The sequence below is a fragment of the Octopus sinensis genome, linkage group LG7 (genome assembly GCF_006345805.1).
Source record: "Octopus sinensis linkage group LG7, ASM634580v1, whole genome shotgun sequence".
Classification (NCBI taxonomy): domain Eukaryota; kingdom Metazoa; phylum Mollusca; class Cephalopoda; order Octopoda; family Octopodidae; genus Octopus; species Octopus sinensis.
In genome coordinates, this window is record NC_043003.1 from 86,280,541 (window position 1) to 86,302,998 (window position 22,458).

At 34.5% G+C, this 22,458-nt stretch overlaps 1 protein-coding gene across 1 annotated transcript in view; it reads right to left on the reverse strand.

The window, feature by feature from the left end:
- The window catches only part of LOC115214450 (leucine-rich repeat-containing G-protein coupled receptor 5-like), a 524,866-nt gene extending 502,798 nt beyond the window's left edge, over window positions 1-22,068 (reverse strand). The window contains exons 1-2 of the mRNA XM_036504410.1: window positions 21,994-22,068; window positions 21,264-21,313 (exon numbers count right to left, since the gene is read on the reverse strand). Of these exons, the coding sequence (XP_036360303.1) occupies window positions 21,264-21,313; window positions 21,994-22,068 (125 nt within the window). The remainder of the gene's footprint in view (window positions 1-21,263; window positions 21,314-21,993) is intronic.
- Window positions 22,069-22,458: the final 390 nt, after the last annotated feature.

Genomic DNA, 22,458 nt, shown 5'->3' on the forward strand with positions numbered 1-22,458 from the left:
CATTATATGATGATGATGATGATGATGATGATAACGATGATTATAATCCTGTATGGAGGACGGCCCTGACAGCAAACGGAAGAAGTTTAGGGACAGTATAAATTAGGAAGGGCATCTTCCAAGGGGACCGCCTGTCCCCACTGATCTTTATACAATGCTTGATACCACTGACTCTGATTTTGAGGAAAGCAAAAGCCGGGTATGTATTAAGGAGCCGACAACAAAAAGTCAACCATTTGCTATTCATGAATGACCTCAAACTTTATGGTAAAGATGAAGCCCAAGTCGGTTCCCTCCTTGATACGGTGTATACATTCAGTGCTGATACCAGAATGGAGTTCGGACTGAGAAACTGTGGTGTGTTAGTATTGAAAAGAGGTAAGATCAAATGTACGGAGGGACTAACGATATCGTTGGGGGAGGTTATGAAGAAATAGAAGAGACGGGCTATAAGTACTTTGGGATTTTGGAAACGGATAAATTGATGGAGAAAGAAATGACAGAAATAATTAAGCTGGAGTACTTACGCAGACTGAGACTGATTCGTAAGTCGAAATTAAATGGAAGGAATATGATAGAAGCTATCAACACCTAGGCGGTTTCACTCCTTAGGTATGGAGCAGGAACGAACTAAACAACTTAGACAGAAAGACAAGGAAGTTGCTAACTAGATATGGGACACTCCACCCAAAAAGTGACAGAGACAGACTGTATGTACCAAGAAAAAGAGGGGGAAGAGGATTTATTGGATGTGAACACAGCATTAGAGCAGAAGAAAACAACATAGCATGGTATGTAAAACAATCCACAGAACAGCAATTACTAGAAGAAGGTCAGGCTTGTGTAGGATGAAAGAATACAAAGAAAAAGCACTATAAATGCAATTGAAAACGAACGAAACTGAAATTAGGTGGGTAAGTAATGCATGGACAATTTCATAGGAATGTTGAAGATAAGAAAACAGACAAAAGATGGCTGTGGATGACTAAAAGTGATTTAAAACCGGAAACGGAGGCACTAATCTGTGCTGCCCAAGAGCAAACACTGAAAATAAACTACATAAAATACAGAATAGACAACTCACCAGAAAGTGAGAAGTGCAGGATCTGTGGGCAAAACGGTGAAACTGTATGGCATATTACCAGCCAATGTACGCCTCTAGCCCAGAAGGAATATAAGAGATGCCACGACAATATAGCCAGGCTTGTCCTTTGGACACTTTGCAACAAGTATGGACTTGACAGAGCAAAAATTGGTACGACCACAAACCTGAAGGCATTATCGAAAATAGAAATGCAAAGATCTCATGAGATTTTATGATTCAGTGCGACTATGAGATTGAGAACAGGAAGCCGGACAAGGTCTTAATTGAGAAAGAAAACAAACTATGCTAGATCATAGACATAGCATACCCAGCTGACAAGTATGCGATAAGGAAGAAAGAAAAGTCGAGAGATATGACATGTTAGTTTGGGAAGATAAGCAGTTGTGGTTGATGAAAAAGGTAGCAGTAGTAACAATAATTGTTGGGCCCTGGGAACAGTGAGCAAAAATCTCGGGAAGTACCATGGACAAATAGGGGCTTCAATAAGGGTGGAACGCTTGCATAAAACAGTACTGCTTGGAACTGCTCGAAAGGTGGTAGTGAACAGCTGACACTGTAGTATTTCTCCAGCGTTAGAAGCTGGGCAAAGACAAAAACAAAAACAGCAACAACAACAACGACCACAAAAACAATAACAGATTCTAGTGAAAAGTGAGCAATATGCCGCAGTACAGATGTGAAATGTAGACCTCATTTCGAAATACTCATTAATAAATTTAGTATTCAGTGTTTAATGTTAAAAACCTTCATTGCATCTATATACATGTAGATATAGTGTATATGTTGTAGTTGCAAGTGAACCAAACTTTAAAGAATTAGATTGATTTATAACGAAGATGAGGCTTAAATAAATGGTTTTTCCTTTCTCTTAAAAGTCGTTTAGGCCCTTGCATGTCTTTAAAAGAATTTATCCTATTATAGGAAATCGGATTATCTCTCCGATTTTACCTACCTTTCAGCGCTCGTCTTGAAGGTTATTGGTGATGCCCTTCCTTTTCTGATTAAATACAAGTAAAATACCTCAAAATCATAGCCACATGCCAACTGGTTCACCTGTTCCCTCTTTTTAAGACTGATATCATAAATATGACTGAAAGCTTCGAAAGAAATTATGCAAAATAGACCATGTTTGAAACACTCATAAATTAAAGAAGCCAATAAAATTATTAAATAAACAGAAACGTACGAGCCATTTATGAGGAAAAGAGTTAACTACAGACGAATGTAAATTTATAAAAATGAATTTTAAAATATTTTCATGTTTACTTTTAAAATGTTAGTATTAGATTTTCTCTAAATACCCAAAATGTAAAGTTTAGTCACAAAAATGTCATTGGTAAATTTTCAGCAAATTTCGTCCGCTTTAATTACACGTTATCAGATATCCAACATGTAAAATATGAGAGCATAGATTTTAATAGTAATGTATGCATTGGATATTACGTAATAATTATTAAAAACATATGGTGCATTTTTTATATCATGCAATTATATAAAAACCGATGTTTCTAAACATATAGAAATAGATTACGTTTTAGAAATATTTGATATTTTAATACTCAATATTGTCGACAAGAAACCAGAATCAATAATTTGGTTATTTGCATTTCAATAAGTGCTTACTTTCTGAATATATATATATGTATGTATGTATGTATGTATGTATGTATGTATGTATGTATGTATGTATGTATGTATGTATGTATGTATGTTTCTATGTATGTGTGTGTTGTACAAACACATGTATAGAAGGTACACACGCACACACACACTGATATATATTTATAAAAAATGAATTATACATTTGTGTTTAATATTACTTTATTTAAGGATGCATGCCTGATCTCACACACAAGATATGCTAACGTAGATTTTATTTTTAATGTTTGCATTGCTCTTCTAAAACCACAGGATGGCTTGACTGATGGCATATGCGTTCTTTTTGAAATGTTGTAAGCCGACAATTTCAAAAGAAAATGTGAGTCAGTTTTTGCAATTCGATGTTTGTAAATAGAAGAATGGGTGCAGAGGTTAGTGTAGAGACTGGCGATGGTGGACAAAATCTTTGTGAAAAGTGGGGGAAACGAGTGGGTACATCGAAAAGAGAATCCTAAATCTTTTTGACTCAGGTAGAAATCTCGTAAAAAAGAAGGGATTTCCTGGCATACAGGATAATATCTATTTCCGTGTTATCGACGATGACGTACTGCTTGGCGAAGTCTGATGCTTTTAGAAGTAAAGGCCTAGATATTGACGTGTAAAAGTCGACAATATCAAACTGTGTAAATTTGCAGTTATGCTTATGGCTAATCCCTTTGAACCAAATTTACGGAGTTTGATATTGTCGACTTTTACCTGTCAATATCTAGGCCTTTGCTTCTAAAAGCATTAGACTTCGCCAAGCAGTATGTATCATTGTTTGTGAATTTTGTGTGCTCTCGATTCTGATCCTACTTAGCAGGGGAAATATCGAGTCTAGAATCTCCCCCTTTAAGGGGTGAATTGAAATTTTTTGCAAACTCAAACACGCACCCAGTATCAACAGAGTCAAGAAGATATACCAAGAAATGCTACCAGCTGGCGCAAACAGGAAGAAATGAACACAGAAAGAAAACCCAAAATATACTTTAAATGCTATAAAGGATATCCGAATGTATAACAATAAACAAGAATTTACTGACAATAAAAACGAATTGAACAAACATAAGTGATGCGTGTTCGCATCGGTAGCTACTATAAACCTGGCAAACATTCAAATTAACCAACGTGATCTAGAAAAATATAAAAGCTTAGCAAAGCGTGAAGGGAAAAAATATAAATTTCATCCCACCCGGTGATATAATGCAACGAACCGCCAGTAAAACAATAATAGCTAAAACACTTTCACTAAAAACGAAAAAACAGTTGAACTTATGACAAAGGAAACCATAGAAAATTGCTTGCAGCCCATTCGAGGCGATACGAAATATGTAGCAAGAGGAAAATTATATGGCACTGTGGAAGTAAGTTCCGCTTCTGAGGAAGAAGCAAAAGAACACCCCACAGTGCCTTTGCAAATCAACGAACTTGTGCTACTGCTCACCTCCTTCCCTGGGCCGGAAAAGGCATGTAACTTTTCTCTGTTTCGTTCCTATAGCGAAAGAGGTCGTGTGGTTGACGAGAGTGAAAGGAATTAAGAAGGGCAACCTTCTCGTTAGCCATGGTTTAATAAACTATTTTACAAATCATCTGAAAAGAAAAATAAGGCTAGAGAGAGAGTTGTTACCGCCGCGTGCGTTCAGGACTAGATGGATGCCAGTGGCGCGATAGTTGAGCATGATGTGGCCAACTTGAACGTACTACCGTAGTTGCCTGCGTGAGAGCAGTGCTGGTGCGTGGCTTGTGGGGTTTCCACGCTCAGCATTTCATTTTGTTGCCTCATCATTATACCATGTCTAATTTTTATCTTGCTATTTCTTTTTGTTCTTCCATCTGCCCATTCAACCCCATTGTAGAACCTTAATTGTTCTTGTTTGTCCTGTATTATCCCTCTATGTCGTCCCTAGTGGCTAATAAAGTAATACATTTTTTCTTGTGATTTCTGCCATTTGCCTATCTACTGTGAATTTGTGTGTTATCGATTCTAAACTTGCTTAGCAGGGGAAGTATCGAGTTTAGAAATTCCCCATTTAGGTGCGAATTGAACTATTTTTGCAACTTCTTCTTGTGCAATTTTTTTACACATTTTAAAATTATGGCTTCCAGTCAAAACATAGACAACATCTCAAATACTAACAGATTCAACGATACGTACCAAGAATGTTCCCACCACTTCTTTGTCGAGAATTGGTGGAGTTGAACAAAGCAAATACCCAGAAATATACGACAAATTCTACAAAGGACACCACAATTTGCAACAGCGTAAAGGAATTGACCGATAAAGAAAATGAATTAAGCAAACGAAACCAAACCGACATGATTTTTGCGTCGGTTGCAACTGTCAACCAGGAAAACATAAAGATTAACCAGTCAGACCTAGAAAAATATAAACACTTAGCAAAGAGTGAACGGAACAACATAGACTTAACCCCGCCCGGTAATATAATTCAACAAACGGCAAGAAAAACAATAATATTTAAACCTCTTTCGCTAAAAACCAAAACAAGCGAATATATACCAAAGAAAACAATACCAAATACGTAGCTAGGGCACTGTGGAGGTATGATTCACTTCCGAAGAAGAAGCAAAGGAACATTTCACGGTGCCTTTGAAAACACGCGAACTGGTGCTACTACCCATTTATATGGGTAAACGTACGCCCAAAATAAAAACTGGGGAGGTTTCCACCAGAAATTGATGTGGTGTGTCTCGTGGCCGCGGTTATACTTGATTTGGAAAGTAGCATTTCCATACTGCAGGACACGAAGCTTCACCATACAGGCCGCACAGTAGGATGTCGAGATTTTACCGAATTTAATAAATTTACCAGATGGTACAACCAAGAATGGGAAGAAGTGAGGAAAAATTACCCACCTCCTTCCCTTAGCCGAGAAAGGCAGGCAAACTTTTCCTGCGTGGTCGCTATAGCGAAAGAGGTCGTATAACTGAGGAGTGAGAAAGGAATAAAGACAGGCAACTGTCTCGTTGGTGTGGGTTTAATGAAATATTTCTCATTCCATCTAAAAAAAAGAAAAAAATATGGCGAGCGAGAGAGAGAGAGAGAGAGAGAGAGAGAAGGAGTTGTTACCGACGCGTGTGTTTAAGACTAGATGGATGCAATTGGCTCCATTGTTAAGTATGAATTTGACCAACTTGAACGGAATACCTTAGTCTCCCGTGTGAGAGTAGTACTGGGTTGTGGCTTGCGGGGTCTTCATGCCCAGCATTTCAAATTGTTATAGCATAATTTTCATGGAAAATTTATATTTTGTTAATTCTATTCATATTCGTATTCCATCCGCCCATTCCCCCCTATTGTAGACCTCTATTTGTTCTTGTTTGTCCTGTTTTGTCCGTTTATATATAGCACATTGTGGCCAATTTAAAATAAAATTTCTAACCTAACAACCACACATATGATTTGTTTATAGTGATCAGATGTTTTTGTAGACATAAGCACATTCCCTCCATCAAATCGACATTACCTGTACAGGTACAACGGGTGCCACATGTCAGATGTCGAAATGATCGCAGAGCAACGTGAAATGATGTACTTTGCTCAAGAACACAACGCAACGCCCGCTCTGCAATCGTGAGTGCAACACCTTAACCACTAAGCCATACGCCTTCACAATATATATATATATTATATATATATATATATATATATATATATATATATTATATATATATATATATATACGTGTGTGTGTCTTTTTGTTTGTATTTGTTCTCCAACACCACTTGACAACTAGTGCTTATGTGTTTACTGTCCGTTATTGTCCAACAAAAGAAACCGATAGAATAAGTTATGGGCTTTTAAATAAATAAGGGTGGCTGAAGTCTAATGACTGAAACAAGTAAAAGATCTGTGTGTATATATATATGTATATATACGTGTGTCTATATATGCATATATGTGCGCGCGCGCGTGTCTGTAGGAAGAATTGAGATTCAGTTGAATTAGGTACTTAAGTTGAAGCATCAAGTCAGTCCGGTATTATCCGCACAGCTCGAAGTACGGTGAATATATTTAAAATAAGCTACAGGATATCAAATAGTGATGCATTGCGACCGTTTCCAGAGGCTCAATTTAATTGAACAATGCAATCATTACATCAATTTAAATGCGGTCCCATCTTCAGCTGCACAAATAAATAAATAGAATTTTAACCAGTTGGACACATTTAAGATAATTTTTTCAAATACATTAACAGATCAGGAAGATGGAAGAAATTCATGTTGTTGCTGTTATAGCTAAGAATAGACTACACGTCCAAGAATCGCATGAAACCCATTGTGGTCATAGCTTGTAAAGGACTGTGATTTATTTCTAATTCGTATATCTCTTAATCAGCAACGAAATTTAAGATTAGAAGGCTGTTTGTTTCAAATAAAGGGCAACAGTGAATTGACAGTTCATTGCTCGGTATGGTCATGAATATTGTCATATGCATCCTTTTTCCTCGGGAAGGAAATAATACATTAGCAGTAGTCAATTCGATATAAAGTAACTGTCTATAAAAAGAGGCTAGGTAGGAGAAGACTTTAAATCGTGACTTTAATTACCAGTTAAAGGGGAAAAACACTAAGAAACTTAGGATGTTAATACAGAGGAAATTTTATCTTGGGGCACTATGGGTGAGTGTTGATAAACAATATTGTTATGCAGTATAAAAATAAAATTAAAGATTTTCAAAACTGATATCATAACCAAAATAGGTAAAATGTGCGTATATATCAATTATAAACATTAAAAACAAAGGTTTTAAAGAATCACTTTAATATTCCTTCATGTACTTAATTAATTAGTTATATGTAGTTTCTATAAAGACTGCTCAGGGCATTTACATGTCAGATGTTGAAATGATCGCAGGGTAACATGAAATGAAGTGATTTGCTCAAAAACACAACGCAACGCCCGGCCTGAGTATCGAACCAACGAACTTGCAATCATGAGTGCAATACCTTAATCATTAAGTCATGCGCTTTCACAATATATATATATATATATATATTATATATATATATATATATATATATATATATATATGTATGTGTGTGTGTATGTATGTGTGTGTGTCTTTGTGTGTGTCTTTGTGTTTATGTTTGTCCTCCAACACCACTGGACAACCGGTGCTTATGTACTTACTGTCTGTTACTTACCAGTTCGACAAAAGAAACCAATAGAATAAGTTACGGTCTTTTAAAAAATAAGTACAGGGGTTGATACATTAGAATGATTTTTCATTGCGATTCCCCAGACGAGGATAAAATAACGAATGCTGGAAAAAATATTCCCTCGTCTGGTCTAACGACACTCCATGTTTGCTTTCGTTCGCTTTCCTTGTATGTCTCCACTGTCCTGTTTTTGCTGATAACTTTGACCCTACACCAACCCCCAAATATATTATGGCTTTTGTGGGAGCAGCTGCCTTAGAAGACTCATATTGTTGTTCAATGCGTGAATGAAGAGTAGATAGGCAGCCGACAGAAAGGACGTTCTTTATGTTACTTGTCTTGTTTTCCATTTTTTCTCTTGTTGTTTGCGTATTCAACTCATTCGTTCTCGTATTTCATGTTGTTTACTGTTTGTGATGTCCTGTACCCATAAATGCATATATATATATATATATATATATATATATATATATATACGTGTGTGTGTGTGTGTGTGTGTGTGTGTACATATATATGTATGTATGTATATATATATATGTATATATGCATATATATATTATTTATATTATTATTTGATTGAACGCTACACACCCATTTCCAAGTAAGTTTATCTTAATATATATATATATGTAAAAGTAGATAAACAAGGCACCAATATATATATATATATATATATATATATATATATATAATATATATATATATATCATGGGCATCATTCAGTGTCGGTCCACTCACAAGACTATGTTCGTCCTGGTGCAATAGTAAAGAAACTTATCAAAAGTACCACACACAGGAACTGAGCTCAATATGACATGGTGTAACTACATTACAGAAGATCAATATATTAAAAAAAACGAAATAAATTAAATAAAATTCCCTAGATTAAAAATTTGTACAAAATAAAATGATCAGTGATTTTTATACTGATGTACCAGGGGAAAATGCAGCAATAATATGCAGTGTGTTAGAAGCAAATCAACACCAATAGCATATATAAATTATAAGGGATGAAATTCTTGACTTTTGAGAAGTTTGTACGTCTCACGGCAATGAAAACTAATAGAGTAATCTTAATTATCAAAGTAAATATGCTTAAGCGTTCTTTTTGAAAGAGTTGGCGCCTCATTAAAATCTATATGGTAATGAAATTTTCAAAGACGGCAAGGGTACATCAACGGAGAGTCACCGAGAGTGAGTTCGAAAATTAATATATTCTTTAAAGCTGGAGATTATAATCTCTATTAAAGTGATACAGTCCTGACAAGTTAACAGAATAATGTCATTGAAGAAATCAAATAGCGCCACAAAAAATTAACACACAGCAAGTCTACGAAGACATTAATTCGAACTTGTTTACGAAAGCAATAGAAAACAAACTGGAACGCTAACATTTATGCAGTTTCCACTACTCCTCTTGTAGTGAACTAAAATTAGTTCGACGTAAGTCTGAGCCATGGGTGAGTCAACTGTTCTGCTGTTGAAAAATAGTATAACGGTGCGTTAAAGAAAAATAGTTGTAATAGAAAATCGAATTGTTATATAAATAACAAAATATGTCCAGCAGTCTGGAATGAAAGCAAATCTGTTTATACCATTAAACAATAGAATGGCAAAAATCTATTTGCCAAGAAATGTCTAACTCTTCTTAACAATTTGAAGTTGACTGTCACTAAAAATACCTATACCAATGAAAGCAGCATATATATATATACATATATATATATATATATATATATTATATATATATATCCTTTGCAGTTGTATGTCAAATATATAGAGTGGTAAGCCAAAGAAAAAAGACAAAAAGACCCCTAAAATACGTAACCACTTCACAGTATAAATATATCTGTTAAAATCAAAACCATTGTTCATACACTGGCAAATGTTTTCGAATATATAGTGGCAAGCGTGCTCTGGTATCCACAAATGACAGTAAAGTATAAAGCTATACAAAAGTGACAGATAATGCCCTCGTTCATACAATACGGGATCCATTCTAGCGCATGTAATAAGAAAAAAAAAACAATAGGAAAAACTCGTACATCCAATCTATCAGACATAGCAGCCATATCTCTTACCAACGGTATTGAAATTCCATGAAAAATGGAGAAATACACTGAACAATATGATCTAAGACATTTAAATCGACAGAATGCCTAGGGTTACATAACAACATACAAAACTTATGCAGGAAGTACATATTTAGCAAAGGTAAAAGAAATAATGAATTAACACTAGAATGCAATATTCTGTCATTGGATCTGTTAAAATAAATGTCATCAAGAGATTGGTATACTTCTTGACAGAAACTCATAATTTCTTGATACAAATTTACAAATTAATCAATAAAATGAAAGGACAGTATCGACATGCTGATATTGAAAGAAATCTGCTTATTATTTTTTTCGTGAATTGATTGACAACTCAGAGTTTGAAATCCAAGAAAGAAGAGGCAGTAGAGTTACAAACAAATATGATATTCAGAAATTATTTTAACGGAACATCACTCAACCAACAGCTTTGCAGTACCAAGTTATATTGAATGCACCCTCACACACACACACACACACATACATATGTATGTATGTATGTATGTATGTATGTATGTATGTATGTATGTATGTATGTATGTATGTATGCATGTATGCATGCATGCATGTATGTATGTATGTATGTATATAAATATATATATGTATATATATATATATATAATATATATATATATATAATATATATATATATATATATATATGTATATATATAATTAGGCTCGCATTGGCTCAGTGGTTAGGGCAGCGGACTCGCGATTGTAAGATCGCGGTTTCGATTCCCAGAACGATGCTCCAGCAGAGGGTGGTGATTTCTGCTGTACTCTTTCACCACTCTTTCTTCTGTTGGTCTGCTCCCTTAGCCAGCGGGGTGGAGTCATTCGAAGGCTAAACCACATACACACACACACATATATATATTCATACATATATACGACGGGCTTCTTTCAGTTTCCGTCTACCAAATCTACTCATAAGTCTTTGGTCGGCCCGTGGCTATAGTAGAAGACACTTGCCTGCCCAAGGTGCCACGCAATGGGACTGAACCCGGCACCATGTGGTTGGTAAGCAAGCTACTTACCACACAGCCACTCCTTTAATACTGCCTTTAATTATGTCCTCGATGAAGAGACAAGCACATCAGAAATGTTTTTGAGCCTAATTCTGCTTGTTCATGGTTCATCAACGACTAAAAATAATTTCTCATGCTACTTTGCTAAACCTTAGTGCAAATAAATTACTTACATATATGTAATAAATAAATTTTACACTTGCAAAATTGTCTTTCAACAACCCATACAAGCTATATTTGGTTTAGAAAGAGTAATTATTATTCAATAGCATTGATAAAATGTAATGCAATTTCAGTAGATATGCTTGTATTACATGTTCTCAAATGGGAATTTTGGTAATATTTAGCAATACTTTTCCATTTTAGATATCTTAACTGTCACCCAACTCAGAGCATATTTCTCTTTACGACGTTTTTGATGTAGCATGCCTCTTATATTAATATATTTATTTACTGCACCTTCGTACCTCATATCTCTTTCAAACATTTTACAATGAATTGTATGAAAGATATCGTTTCAGCACCGTTCTCAACTTTATAATTCGTCTGTATCCCATTAATGTAACGACGTTTTACGAATCACAAGCTGTAAGCTGTCAATGGGTATTTTAGTTACAATTTATGGACAGTTAACGATATGAAACTTCAATAGATAAGCCTATAGAGAAATAACTGATGACACCGTGCCTTTGTTATTGATCAGGGTAGGTTATAAATCTTAAAATCTTTTACGTTAGAGACATTTTACATTGCGTTATAAACAGAGGAGAGCAACGGAAACTATATTTTCTATGGGTTGCAGATGATGCAAAAAAATACAAAACTGAACCAATTTCTTTGACATCTATTTATTGAACACCTTACAGCTTGATGCAGCTGTTCGCCAAACTGAATGAACAAAATAATTACAATTTCCGCATAAAATCAATTTATTTATATCGGTAATACTGAATGTGTATATATATATATATATATACATATATATATAATTACAAAGTGAGAAAGGGGTTGTGAGTGTAACCCGCTATGGGATAACATTTATCCAATATACTGCCAGTAAAGCACCCAGAAATGCTAATACATAAATACATAGTTAATGATTGACTAAAATATATTCCTCCATTTTCATATATTTTGTATTATATATATATATATATATATATATTCAAAATAAGCAACAAGGATATCCAAGGTAGAAACGATTGTACTACACTGCCTTGGATATCCTTGTTCCTTATGATTATAATCACCCCATTTGATTTATATGGATAATACCATACCAAATTCTGGTGCCTTTAACTTAAGTACCATATTCATCTGAATCTAAACTTTGCTGAACTTATATATATATATATATATATATATATATATATATATATATGTATATGTATATATATATATATATATATATATATATATATATATATATATATATATATATTATATATATATATATATATATATATATATATATATATACACCTTCGCCAACTCAATGTTTTGAGTTTCTGCTTTCTGAATGTTAATGAAACTCGTGTCCATGGTAGATTATGGTATATTTCAAAATATACATTAGTTTTAATATCTGGTTAACCTTCCTTTAGCATCAGTTATCGCTTTTATACTGTACTGTACATATGCAACTAATTACGAATAAGACCAATGTTTCTTTGATTATTTCAGAGTTTTATGCTAAAATACGTTGTAGATAGAGTTAATAAAAATTAAAATGCCTAAACACGTGAGTTGAGTGGGTGTGAGCGAGGTCAAATCGTAGCTCATCTTGCAGATGGAATCTCTCAAAGGTAAATTGCCCAGAAGAGGAAATGTTCTCGATGTGCGGTTCAAACGGCTCTCAAGCGCTTAAGAGAGACAAAAGATGTGAAGACAATACAAATAAAAGGTAGGAAAAAGGCTACATCACCTCGTGATGACAGATCTATCATCTGTCATTCGCTCAGAAACAGGAGAAAAGCATCGTCGGAGCTCTGTGCGGACCACAACGAGGAAAGTACTTCACAAATATCAACCAGAAGAAGGCTTGTAGAGTACGGTCTCAAAGTGCGTAAACCCTGGAAGAAACCATGGATTTCTGAAGCGTGTATGGAAAAACGTCTTCAGCGGGCCCAAAACCACTCAAATTGAACCAGTGAGCAATGGTCAAAAGCCATATGGTCAGATGAAAGTAACTATGATGTAAGATAGTACATGTATTCAGTCAACATATAAACTCAATGTAACTGGTTTGTTGCCCAAAATATATAAAAACAAAGTATCCAACATAAAGCTAATATTACTTTTCATGTTTTTTACTCAGGTTTTTGGTACATCTGGTGCACCGTTTGTGTGTCGCAGAGTTGGGGAAGCATTTAAGGCTGAATGTCTGGTACCAACCGTAAAATATGGGGGTGGTTCTATCATAGTGTGGTTTGCATGTCCGCTACAAGACCCGGAGAAATGTTTTTATGTCATGCAAGGATGACTTCAGCTACCTATGTTTCTATGTTATCCGATGTTTTAGAGCCATCAATTGCTAAATTGCATCCAGGAGTGTCAAAAAACAGTGTTATCTTTCAACAGGACAACGCTCCATGTCATACAGCAAAGAATACTCGTCAATGGTTTGAAACACAGGGTATTCTTCCCACGTACTGGTCAGCTCAAAGTCCCGATCTAAATCCGATCGATACCTATGGAGAACTCTTGGTGAAGGTATCAGGAACACAACAATAAAAAATAAAGAGCGTTTGTAGCAAACGGTGAGAGAAGAATGGAGTAAAATTGCGCCGAGTACCTGCAAAAAACAACTTGATTCAATGCCTAACCGTATAAAAGCGGAAATTGATGCTAAAGGAGGGTCAACCAGATATGAAAACGAATGTACATTGTGAAATATACCATAATCTACCATTTGCACAAGTTTCATTGACATTGAGATAGCAAAACTCCAAAACATTGGGGTGGCCTAAAACTTTTGGCCAAGGTTGTATGTGTATATATATATATATATATATATACATACAACCTTGGCCAAAGTATATATATATATATGTATGTATGTATGTATGTATGTATGTATGTATGTATGTATGTATGTATGTATGTATGTATGTATGTGTGTGTGTGTGTGTGTGTGTGTGTGTGTGTGTGTGTATGGTGATCATGGAAAGAAGCTATCAGTTACGTCTGTGAAGATAGAATGAGATTTTCTATTGTCTAGTTAATGGAATCGATCTACCCATACTACAGATATTCGTGCCTTTGACATCAAAATGTTGAATTCTTAAAAGGGTTTGGATTTAAAACTGAGTTAGGTCGGAAATTGAATTATGTATTTATGAATTAAATCTTTCGTTCTGTCGTGACTTACCTCATGCCCTGCTAGTTAGGCCGATTGAGCTGATGTATTAATAATCACAAGCAAGTAAACTAAAATATTTTATTTCCTGCCTTACTTCATAAAAATATGTTTCTAGGGCAATGTAACGTAAATTTAATTAAGACAGTAAACGATTTAGTTTATCGAGCTTAGAGAAGCTATAAGCGAAGTGGATTCAAGTAAATGTAAAGAGCCGGATGTAAATACTATACTGTATTTTCCCTGATGCAGACGTTATTGATAATTCAAATTACAATGATACAATAATGTAGCAATACAAATCATCACCGTATATATCTATTAATAATATTACATATACAATACGCACATACACACGCGCACAGACACACACATATTCATACATATAATACATACATATATTCATATATTCATACAAAAGGCGGCGAGCTGGCAGAAACGTTAGCACGCCGGGCGAAATGCGTAGCCGTATTTCGTCTGCTGTTACGTTCTGAGTTCAAATTCCGCCGAGGTCGACTTTGCCTTTCATCCTTTCGGGGTCGATAAATTAAGTACCAGTTACACCCTGGGGTCGATGTAATCGACATAATCTGTTTGTCCCCCCTGTGTTTAGCCCCTTGTGGGCAGTAGTGAAATACATATTCATACATATATACATACATGCATACATATGTACATACATGCATACATACGTACAATATATGTATACGTGTTCAAATTCCACCGAGTTAGACCTTGTCTTTCATCCTTTCTCGGTCAATTGAAATAGATACCAGCTGCGCCCTAATGACGAAGTCAACGACTAGCCCCTTCCTACACATTTTAAGCAATGTGCTCATCGTATTTCCTTCATGTTTACATTTTGAAGCAATATTTCCGTATTCATAACGAGTACAATTTACGTAGTACACCATATTTGTAAAGATAATAGGATTCATCATGGATATGAATGTTTCTACAGTTAGAAGTACATTGGGTATATTGGCAGGACACATACATGTACGAGCTTCACTAACCTTTAAATAAATAACATAACTATTATGGGCCACCAAATTTCGAAAACCTATGAAAGTATTCCCAAACATAAGAGGAAACGAATTACTAATTTCATTAATGCGTTACCTGACCATATTCTCAATTTTGTTAATGTGTATAATTGTAAATTTTTCTTTCATAATTGCCTTTTATTTCTGTTGTGTGGCAACCCCCAAACGATGAAGTAGGCTAACCCAATACGTAGATACAGAGGGAGAAGCCTAGACGTCGGTAGCAGAGTGAAGTAGAGTACTAGAGTCGAGTTGAGTAGCGGTCATCCGAACGTGCGACATAACAGTTTCACAAGTTTTTAAAAAGATTTTTCAGTGGAATTTTACTTCGTACCAATGCAATACTGATTTAGTAGTATTTACTAATTTCTTTCAGCACTTTTAGTGTATTAAAACGTATTGCAAATGCGAGTGAATTTTTGTTGCTAATATAAATATCAGATAGTTCTTTTCATCATAACATTCAAGTTTTGATGTTTCACGAGCTAAGTAATAAATGTCTATTATCTTGATACATTAAGTTAAGTAGATGCAAATAAATCCTCCATTGCCTATTTCGTTACAAGAGTACCTCTGAAGATTATCTCGTTAACATGTGTATCTTTGGAACATCAGCTTTGCAGTATCCATTCATTTTCTATATCTATTCACACGTCACATGAAGTAGCACACATCGATTATACAATGCTGCTATGGTTACGGAACGAAACTGCTTCTACTTTGTAGTATCTAACTACAGCTGGGTGGACTGGTCAATTCGATTTACTCGCAGCTTAGATTTTACGTACGATTTTGAGCAGTATAAAAACACTAGGGAATGACTGTATGGAAACTGAAGGTTGTGGATAGAATCAGTCTATAGATTAAATATGATACATCTTTCGTTTAAAAGGTGTTTAAAAGGTTAGATATTTGAATTGTGTACAAAATTTGTTTTATTTCTACACATTATCGTACACTCATATATTATATTTTCATAATTAACATGTTCTTTACCTATTAATACAGGTTTTGACTGAATTCGATCAGGAATAAAAAGGAGTTATGTAGGTCATAAAGATATATGTAATGGAAACGAAAGACCTCGGCAAATTAGAGCTATTTGCTAAATCAATTCTGGAAGAATAAAAAGAAAGAAAATGTTGACAAATATCGAGAATTAATAAGCGGTAAATGCCATATAATTATCAGCACTTGGTGTTTTATATGTTACTGTTTTATGGTACTTTGTAAAAGTACACGGTAGACGACTGAATAATGGGATGATATGCTCGTTATTAGTGCTGGCAACTTTCAAATATATATAATGTATTATAATGATTATTAAGCACCGATATGTATATATACCCCCAAAAACCCCTTCCCTTCTATCACTTCCCTAAATAAGTGGCACTGAATTTCGATTATTGATGAGGTCAACAACCTCATCAACATAATAAAACCAGGGTCTATTACATATTTTATCCAATGCGCTCTCAACTGAACTATTTCGTCTAACAACAAAAGTGGCATTATTTGTAGGAATATTATTTACTGTCAGTAAGATGAACACATTTTCCTAAATTACGCCTTATTAAATAATAAGTAATATTTTCCTAAATTCTGCAACGTCAAATACATTATATTTAACGTATTTTGATTTATGAACCTCGTTCTACATTAAAAATATATTTTACTTTGTATTTAGATATGTGTGAAATCTATATATTTGCATAATTAACAGACATATTACAGCTATAGAAAACAATCTTCTCTTGGTGTGTCTAATTGTATATTCAGATACGTCGTCGTTAATGAGATATTTGATACATTGAAGATAAGGTCATTCTAGAGAATCGATTCACTGTTGAATGCTCTGTGATTCATTATTGAATGTTGTTTCTTCCCCGTCTATGTCTGACTTAAATTTATCATGTACAAACACCTACTAACAGGACAACTACTATTGCAATTTCATATGTATAAACTATATATTTACAATGTTAGAACATAATATAAAAATGTAAATAAACCGCAATATTATAACATTTTTTCGTCATTATATTATTAATCAATGGCACTAAACTAAACAGGGTAATAGATCAATAGAATCACCAAAGTAAGGGATAAAATAGCTTGCAATATTCGTTGAGGCTCTTTGCATTATGGGTATAAATCTGACAGAAGTTAACTTTACGCTTCATCTTTCTGGGGTTCATGAAATAAGGTATCGATATAAATGGCACTTTTCTCCCAAAAAATATTTGATTCTGGTTCTATGTTAGAAATTATTATTTTATTAAACAATATATCCTTGTTAAGAATGATACTAATCTGCTAAGAATATATATGTATATATGTATGTATGTATATATATATATATATATATATATATATATGTATATCTATCTAACTATCTATCTATCTATCTCTCTATCTATCCATATATACAAATATATCTATATCTATATCTATCTATCTATGTCTCTCTGTCTCTGTCTGTCTGTCTCTGTCTGTCTGTCTGTCTCTCTCTCTCTCTATCTCTCTCTCTCTCTCTCTCTCTCTCTCTCTATATATATATATATATATAGAAGGCGCGTGACTCAGTGGTTAGAGCGTCGAGCTTACGATCGTGAGGTTGTGAGCTCGAATCCCGGACCGGGCTGCGTGTTGTGTTCTTGAGCAAGTCACTTTATTTCACGTTGCTCCAGTTCACTCAGCTGTAGAAATGAGTTGCGACGTCACAGGTGCTAAGCTGTATCGGCCCTTGCCTTTCCCTCGGGCAACATCGGTGACGTGGAGAGGGGAGCCCGGTATGCATGGGCGACTACTGGTCTTCCATAAAACAACCTTGCCCAGACTCGTGCCTCAGAGGGTAACTCTCTAGGTGCAAACCCATGGTCAGTGTCTGACCGAAGGGGGTCACCACCATATATATATATATATATATATATATATATATATATTATTTCGTTCCGACTCATAGTTTTCATTTAAAACCTCATATTTAGCTTTGGATTTCAATCAACCAATCAAGGAAAAATAAACAGCTTAAAGACAGAGCACTCTATTCAACAAATTATATGGCTCTCTTGCAAAATGTGGACTTCGTACATTATGCTTCTGTAAAACAAATACAATCATTAATTTATTAACACAGTTAAGATTTAATGTTTTATATTTATAGTAACTGGAATTGAAAAGACAAGCAGAAACGTAGGAGTTCCCCTAATTAGAAATAAAGGCTCTTATTCGTTGTTGCTTAATTAGTCGAGAGAATAACCTCATTTAAATCAAAATAGGAATCGATATAAAATAATATTAGAAATTCCAATATAAAATTTTCCCTTCCAAGACTTCAACAAACTTCTAATGACCTTTGAGAATAATTGTAGATTATTTCAATCATTAGGTTTCTTAATGAGTGTTCAACTGAATAAATTTAAGAGAAGTTTTATGAGTTTAAAACGCAAATTACCATACTGGAAGTTTGTTAATTGCAATATATATGTAAGTGCATTGCATAAAAACAGAATACAAAGGATTTCTCGAGTGTAGAATTTAATAGCGCTATATAATTTTTATGGTAGTTATTTATCCCTTTTTCAATCTCGATGGAATAAGATCTATGACCGTCTTTCTATCTAGTAAAAAATCTAGATCCAATTATAAATATTTTTTTAAAGTGGCCCATTTGCATACGTTAGGTATGAATGAACGAGACAAAGTCACATTATTAATGTTATATGAATATGTCATCATAAATAGATATATTGGTATTATATTTTGACACAGGACTAGTAATTTGGGGGAGGAATAATTCCATTACATCGGCCCCTGTACTCAAGGATTATCTAATATATCGACTTCGTAGGATGAAAGGCAAAGCCGATCTCAGTGGTATTTGAACACAGAACATAAAGACAGACAGAATATCCGGCATGCAAACGATTCTGCCAGCTCGCTGTCTTAGTCATAACTAGATATACTGTAATTAATCCGCAACTAAAATATAAATGATGATAATGATGTAGAAAATTGTCTGAGACAATACATCAGAATGTATATCGGAGCCCACACAAACTCCGGTAAAATATAACACTATACTGGAAACACTATAACAAAGCAAATCAGTTCTATAATCGTTTTGACAGCAATTTTCAACTGCTGTGGTAAAATAGCCTTCTAGTATTCATCTGAACTGCATCATCAATGTATTAAAATATATCATAAGTCCCACACTGACACTAATAATATATACATGGAAACAGAATTGGTCCGTTGTATTGTCTTGCCAATAATGTTCAACGATTGTATTAATAAGCACTGTGGAATACATATGGATCGATATCTATCGTTGTAAATGTGAAAATATTATGAGTAACTACAATGGAATTTAAGCATACACAGAGATTACTACAAAGTAAATGTTAAAGCTGACGTCATTTTCGATCACAAAAAGAATATAATTACGTATTAATAATCAGCATAGTAACGTCAAGTGAGATGAAAAGCTAAGGAATAACAGAGAGCAATATACAGAATTTTAAAATTTGTCATCCCATTTGTCATTGGTAATACTGGAATGGTATAAAGGCAGTGAGCTGGCAGAATGATCAGCGGCATTTCGTTCCTCGGTTCGTTTTGAGTTCACATTCCACCGAGGTCGACGTTGCTTTTCATCCTTTCAGCTTCGGAGAAATAAGTACCAGTTTAGTACTTGGATCGACATAATTGACTAGCATCTTTCCTCGAACTTGTTGGCATTATGTCAAAATTTGAAACCATTGCTGGAGTGATATGCAAACATTTCGCTAAAGAAATTGACAAAATTTCCATAAGGACAAACATAGGTATGTTCCCAATAATTACTGCAAATATTATGAATTATGAATACTTTGGTTAAACCACATTGTTCTAGTTGACTCTTCACATTCTTTGATAATTTGAAAGACTTATATATGCATATTCTCCAGAATGAAATTATTGTTTCAGTGAACGAAACTCTTGATGTCTGAAACCATTTTTAATAAAGAGGATAAAGATTATGGTGCTAATAACTACTACTACTACTACTACTACTACTACTACTACTACTACTACTAATAATAATAATAAAATAATAATAATAATAATAATAATAATAATAATAATAATAATAATAATAATAATAATAATAATAATAATAATAATAATAAATGCCCTGATGCAGTACCAAGCAGTGGCTCTCATGGCTTCTGATCTTAACTGATTGGAAGTGTTATCATGTACATTGTTTTGTTTTGGTATAAAAGATGGGCTACAGCAAATATTCTGCTCAATCCCACAGATTTGCTTGTCAGTTGTTTGACCTTAACCAGTTGAGCATGTCCCTTAGTGGCTGACGATACGTGCATCTCTGATCACGTGCAGAAGTAGTGGGGGAGCATCATAGCCATGTGTTGAGAGGGATTCTTTGGGGTTTGAATAATTCACCTCTGGAAACATAGGTGTTTCGTTGAACATCCTAAAGCAACCCTTATTCAGGGACCTTTTGAGCAGCATGGGCTACTCGACCTGAAGAAAATTCTAACTGGGCCCCACTTGCAAGGTCATGTGCTGTTTATTTTGATATGAGATCACCATGTCGCGCACATATGGTTGTGATGCATGTGCCTGGTGTACCCTTATCAGACGGGTAGTCATGATGGGTATACTGGGCTTCGTATATTTTACCCCAGTGTCACTTTGATGGTATGCACTGCTCTCTCACTCAATAATAATAATAATAATAATAATAATAATAATAATAATAATAATAATAATAATAATAATAATAATCCTTTCTACTAACGGCACTAGACTTGAAATGTTGGAGGAGGAGAATAGTCGATTACATCGACTCTAATATTTCACTTAATTTATCAACCCCTAAGTAATAAAAAGCAAACTTGACCTCGATGGATCTGCACTCAAAACGTAAGGACGGACGAAATGCCGTTAAGCATTTTGCCCGGCGTGCCAACGATTCTGCCAGCTGGCCCCAGTGCACACTTCGTCTTATTTCACATTCCCTGAACACATGAAAGGCAAAGTCAACCGTAGTGGAATTTGAACGCGGAGAGTAAAGTACGGTAGGAAATTCCACAATAACAACAGTAACAAAAATAATAATTAATAATAATAATTGCTATTTTTAGTAGTATTAGTATTATCAGAGTGATAGATAACACTCTATGGAATCTGAAGCAGACTATGCAACATAAGCCTCATAGCATAATCTGTACGATTAACATCTTACATAACACGACACATTGTTTTATATAATAGATATTCAACAACAACACTATAACGCCGACGACTGATATAGATTACGTTCTACAGTATCCCATATACGTAATAATACTAGACAACCCACACAGCAAACACTATGTAATCAACGTCTGTCACTAGAGGGTATGATACCAAACAATACATAAGAAACCAAAAGACTACCTAACAAAATGACATATGACACGTTGCACTTAATCTGCACCATTGACGAATCATTAAAATTACACACATCAAAATTCCAACAACATAACAAAACGTAATTCTGTATCTTCAAAATAACTAATGAAATTGCATAGCATAATTTTAACATAATCGATATCTGACATTATGACATATCTGACACAAACAACTTCAGTTCATATTCCATACACCTGCCACTCAATAGTGTTACACAAATGAAGCTACGGAGCGGGCATACATTATACAGTTAATACTTGATGTTATGACACAACTTACAGGATATATACGGAATGCAATGACCAGCATAACAAAATGTCAAGTGATAGAGAGTATAAACTCTACACAGCCGCCATCAGACAAAACAAAAATCTACAAACGGCAAAATGCGATATGGAATACAATACCATCTTACATTAAACACAACTCAGGAGCAGCATGCAGCCACATAAATCTGTTGAAATATGATATTGATAATAGAAGTTGAGGTAGCTGTAGTAAGTGCAGCAGCAGCAGCAGCAACAGCAACAGCTATGCTC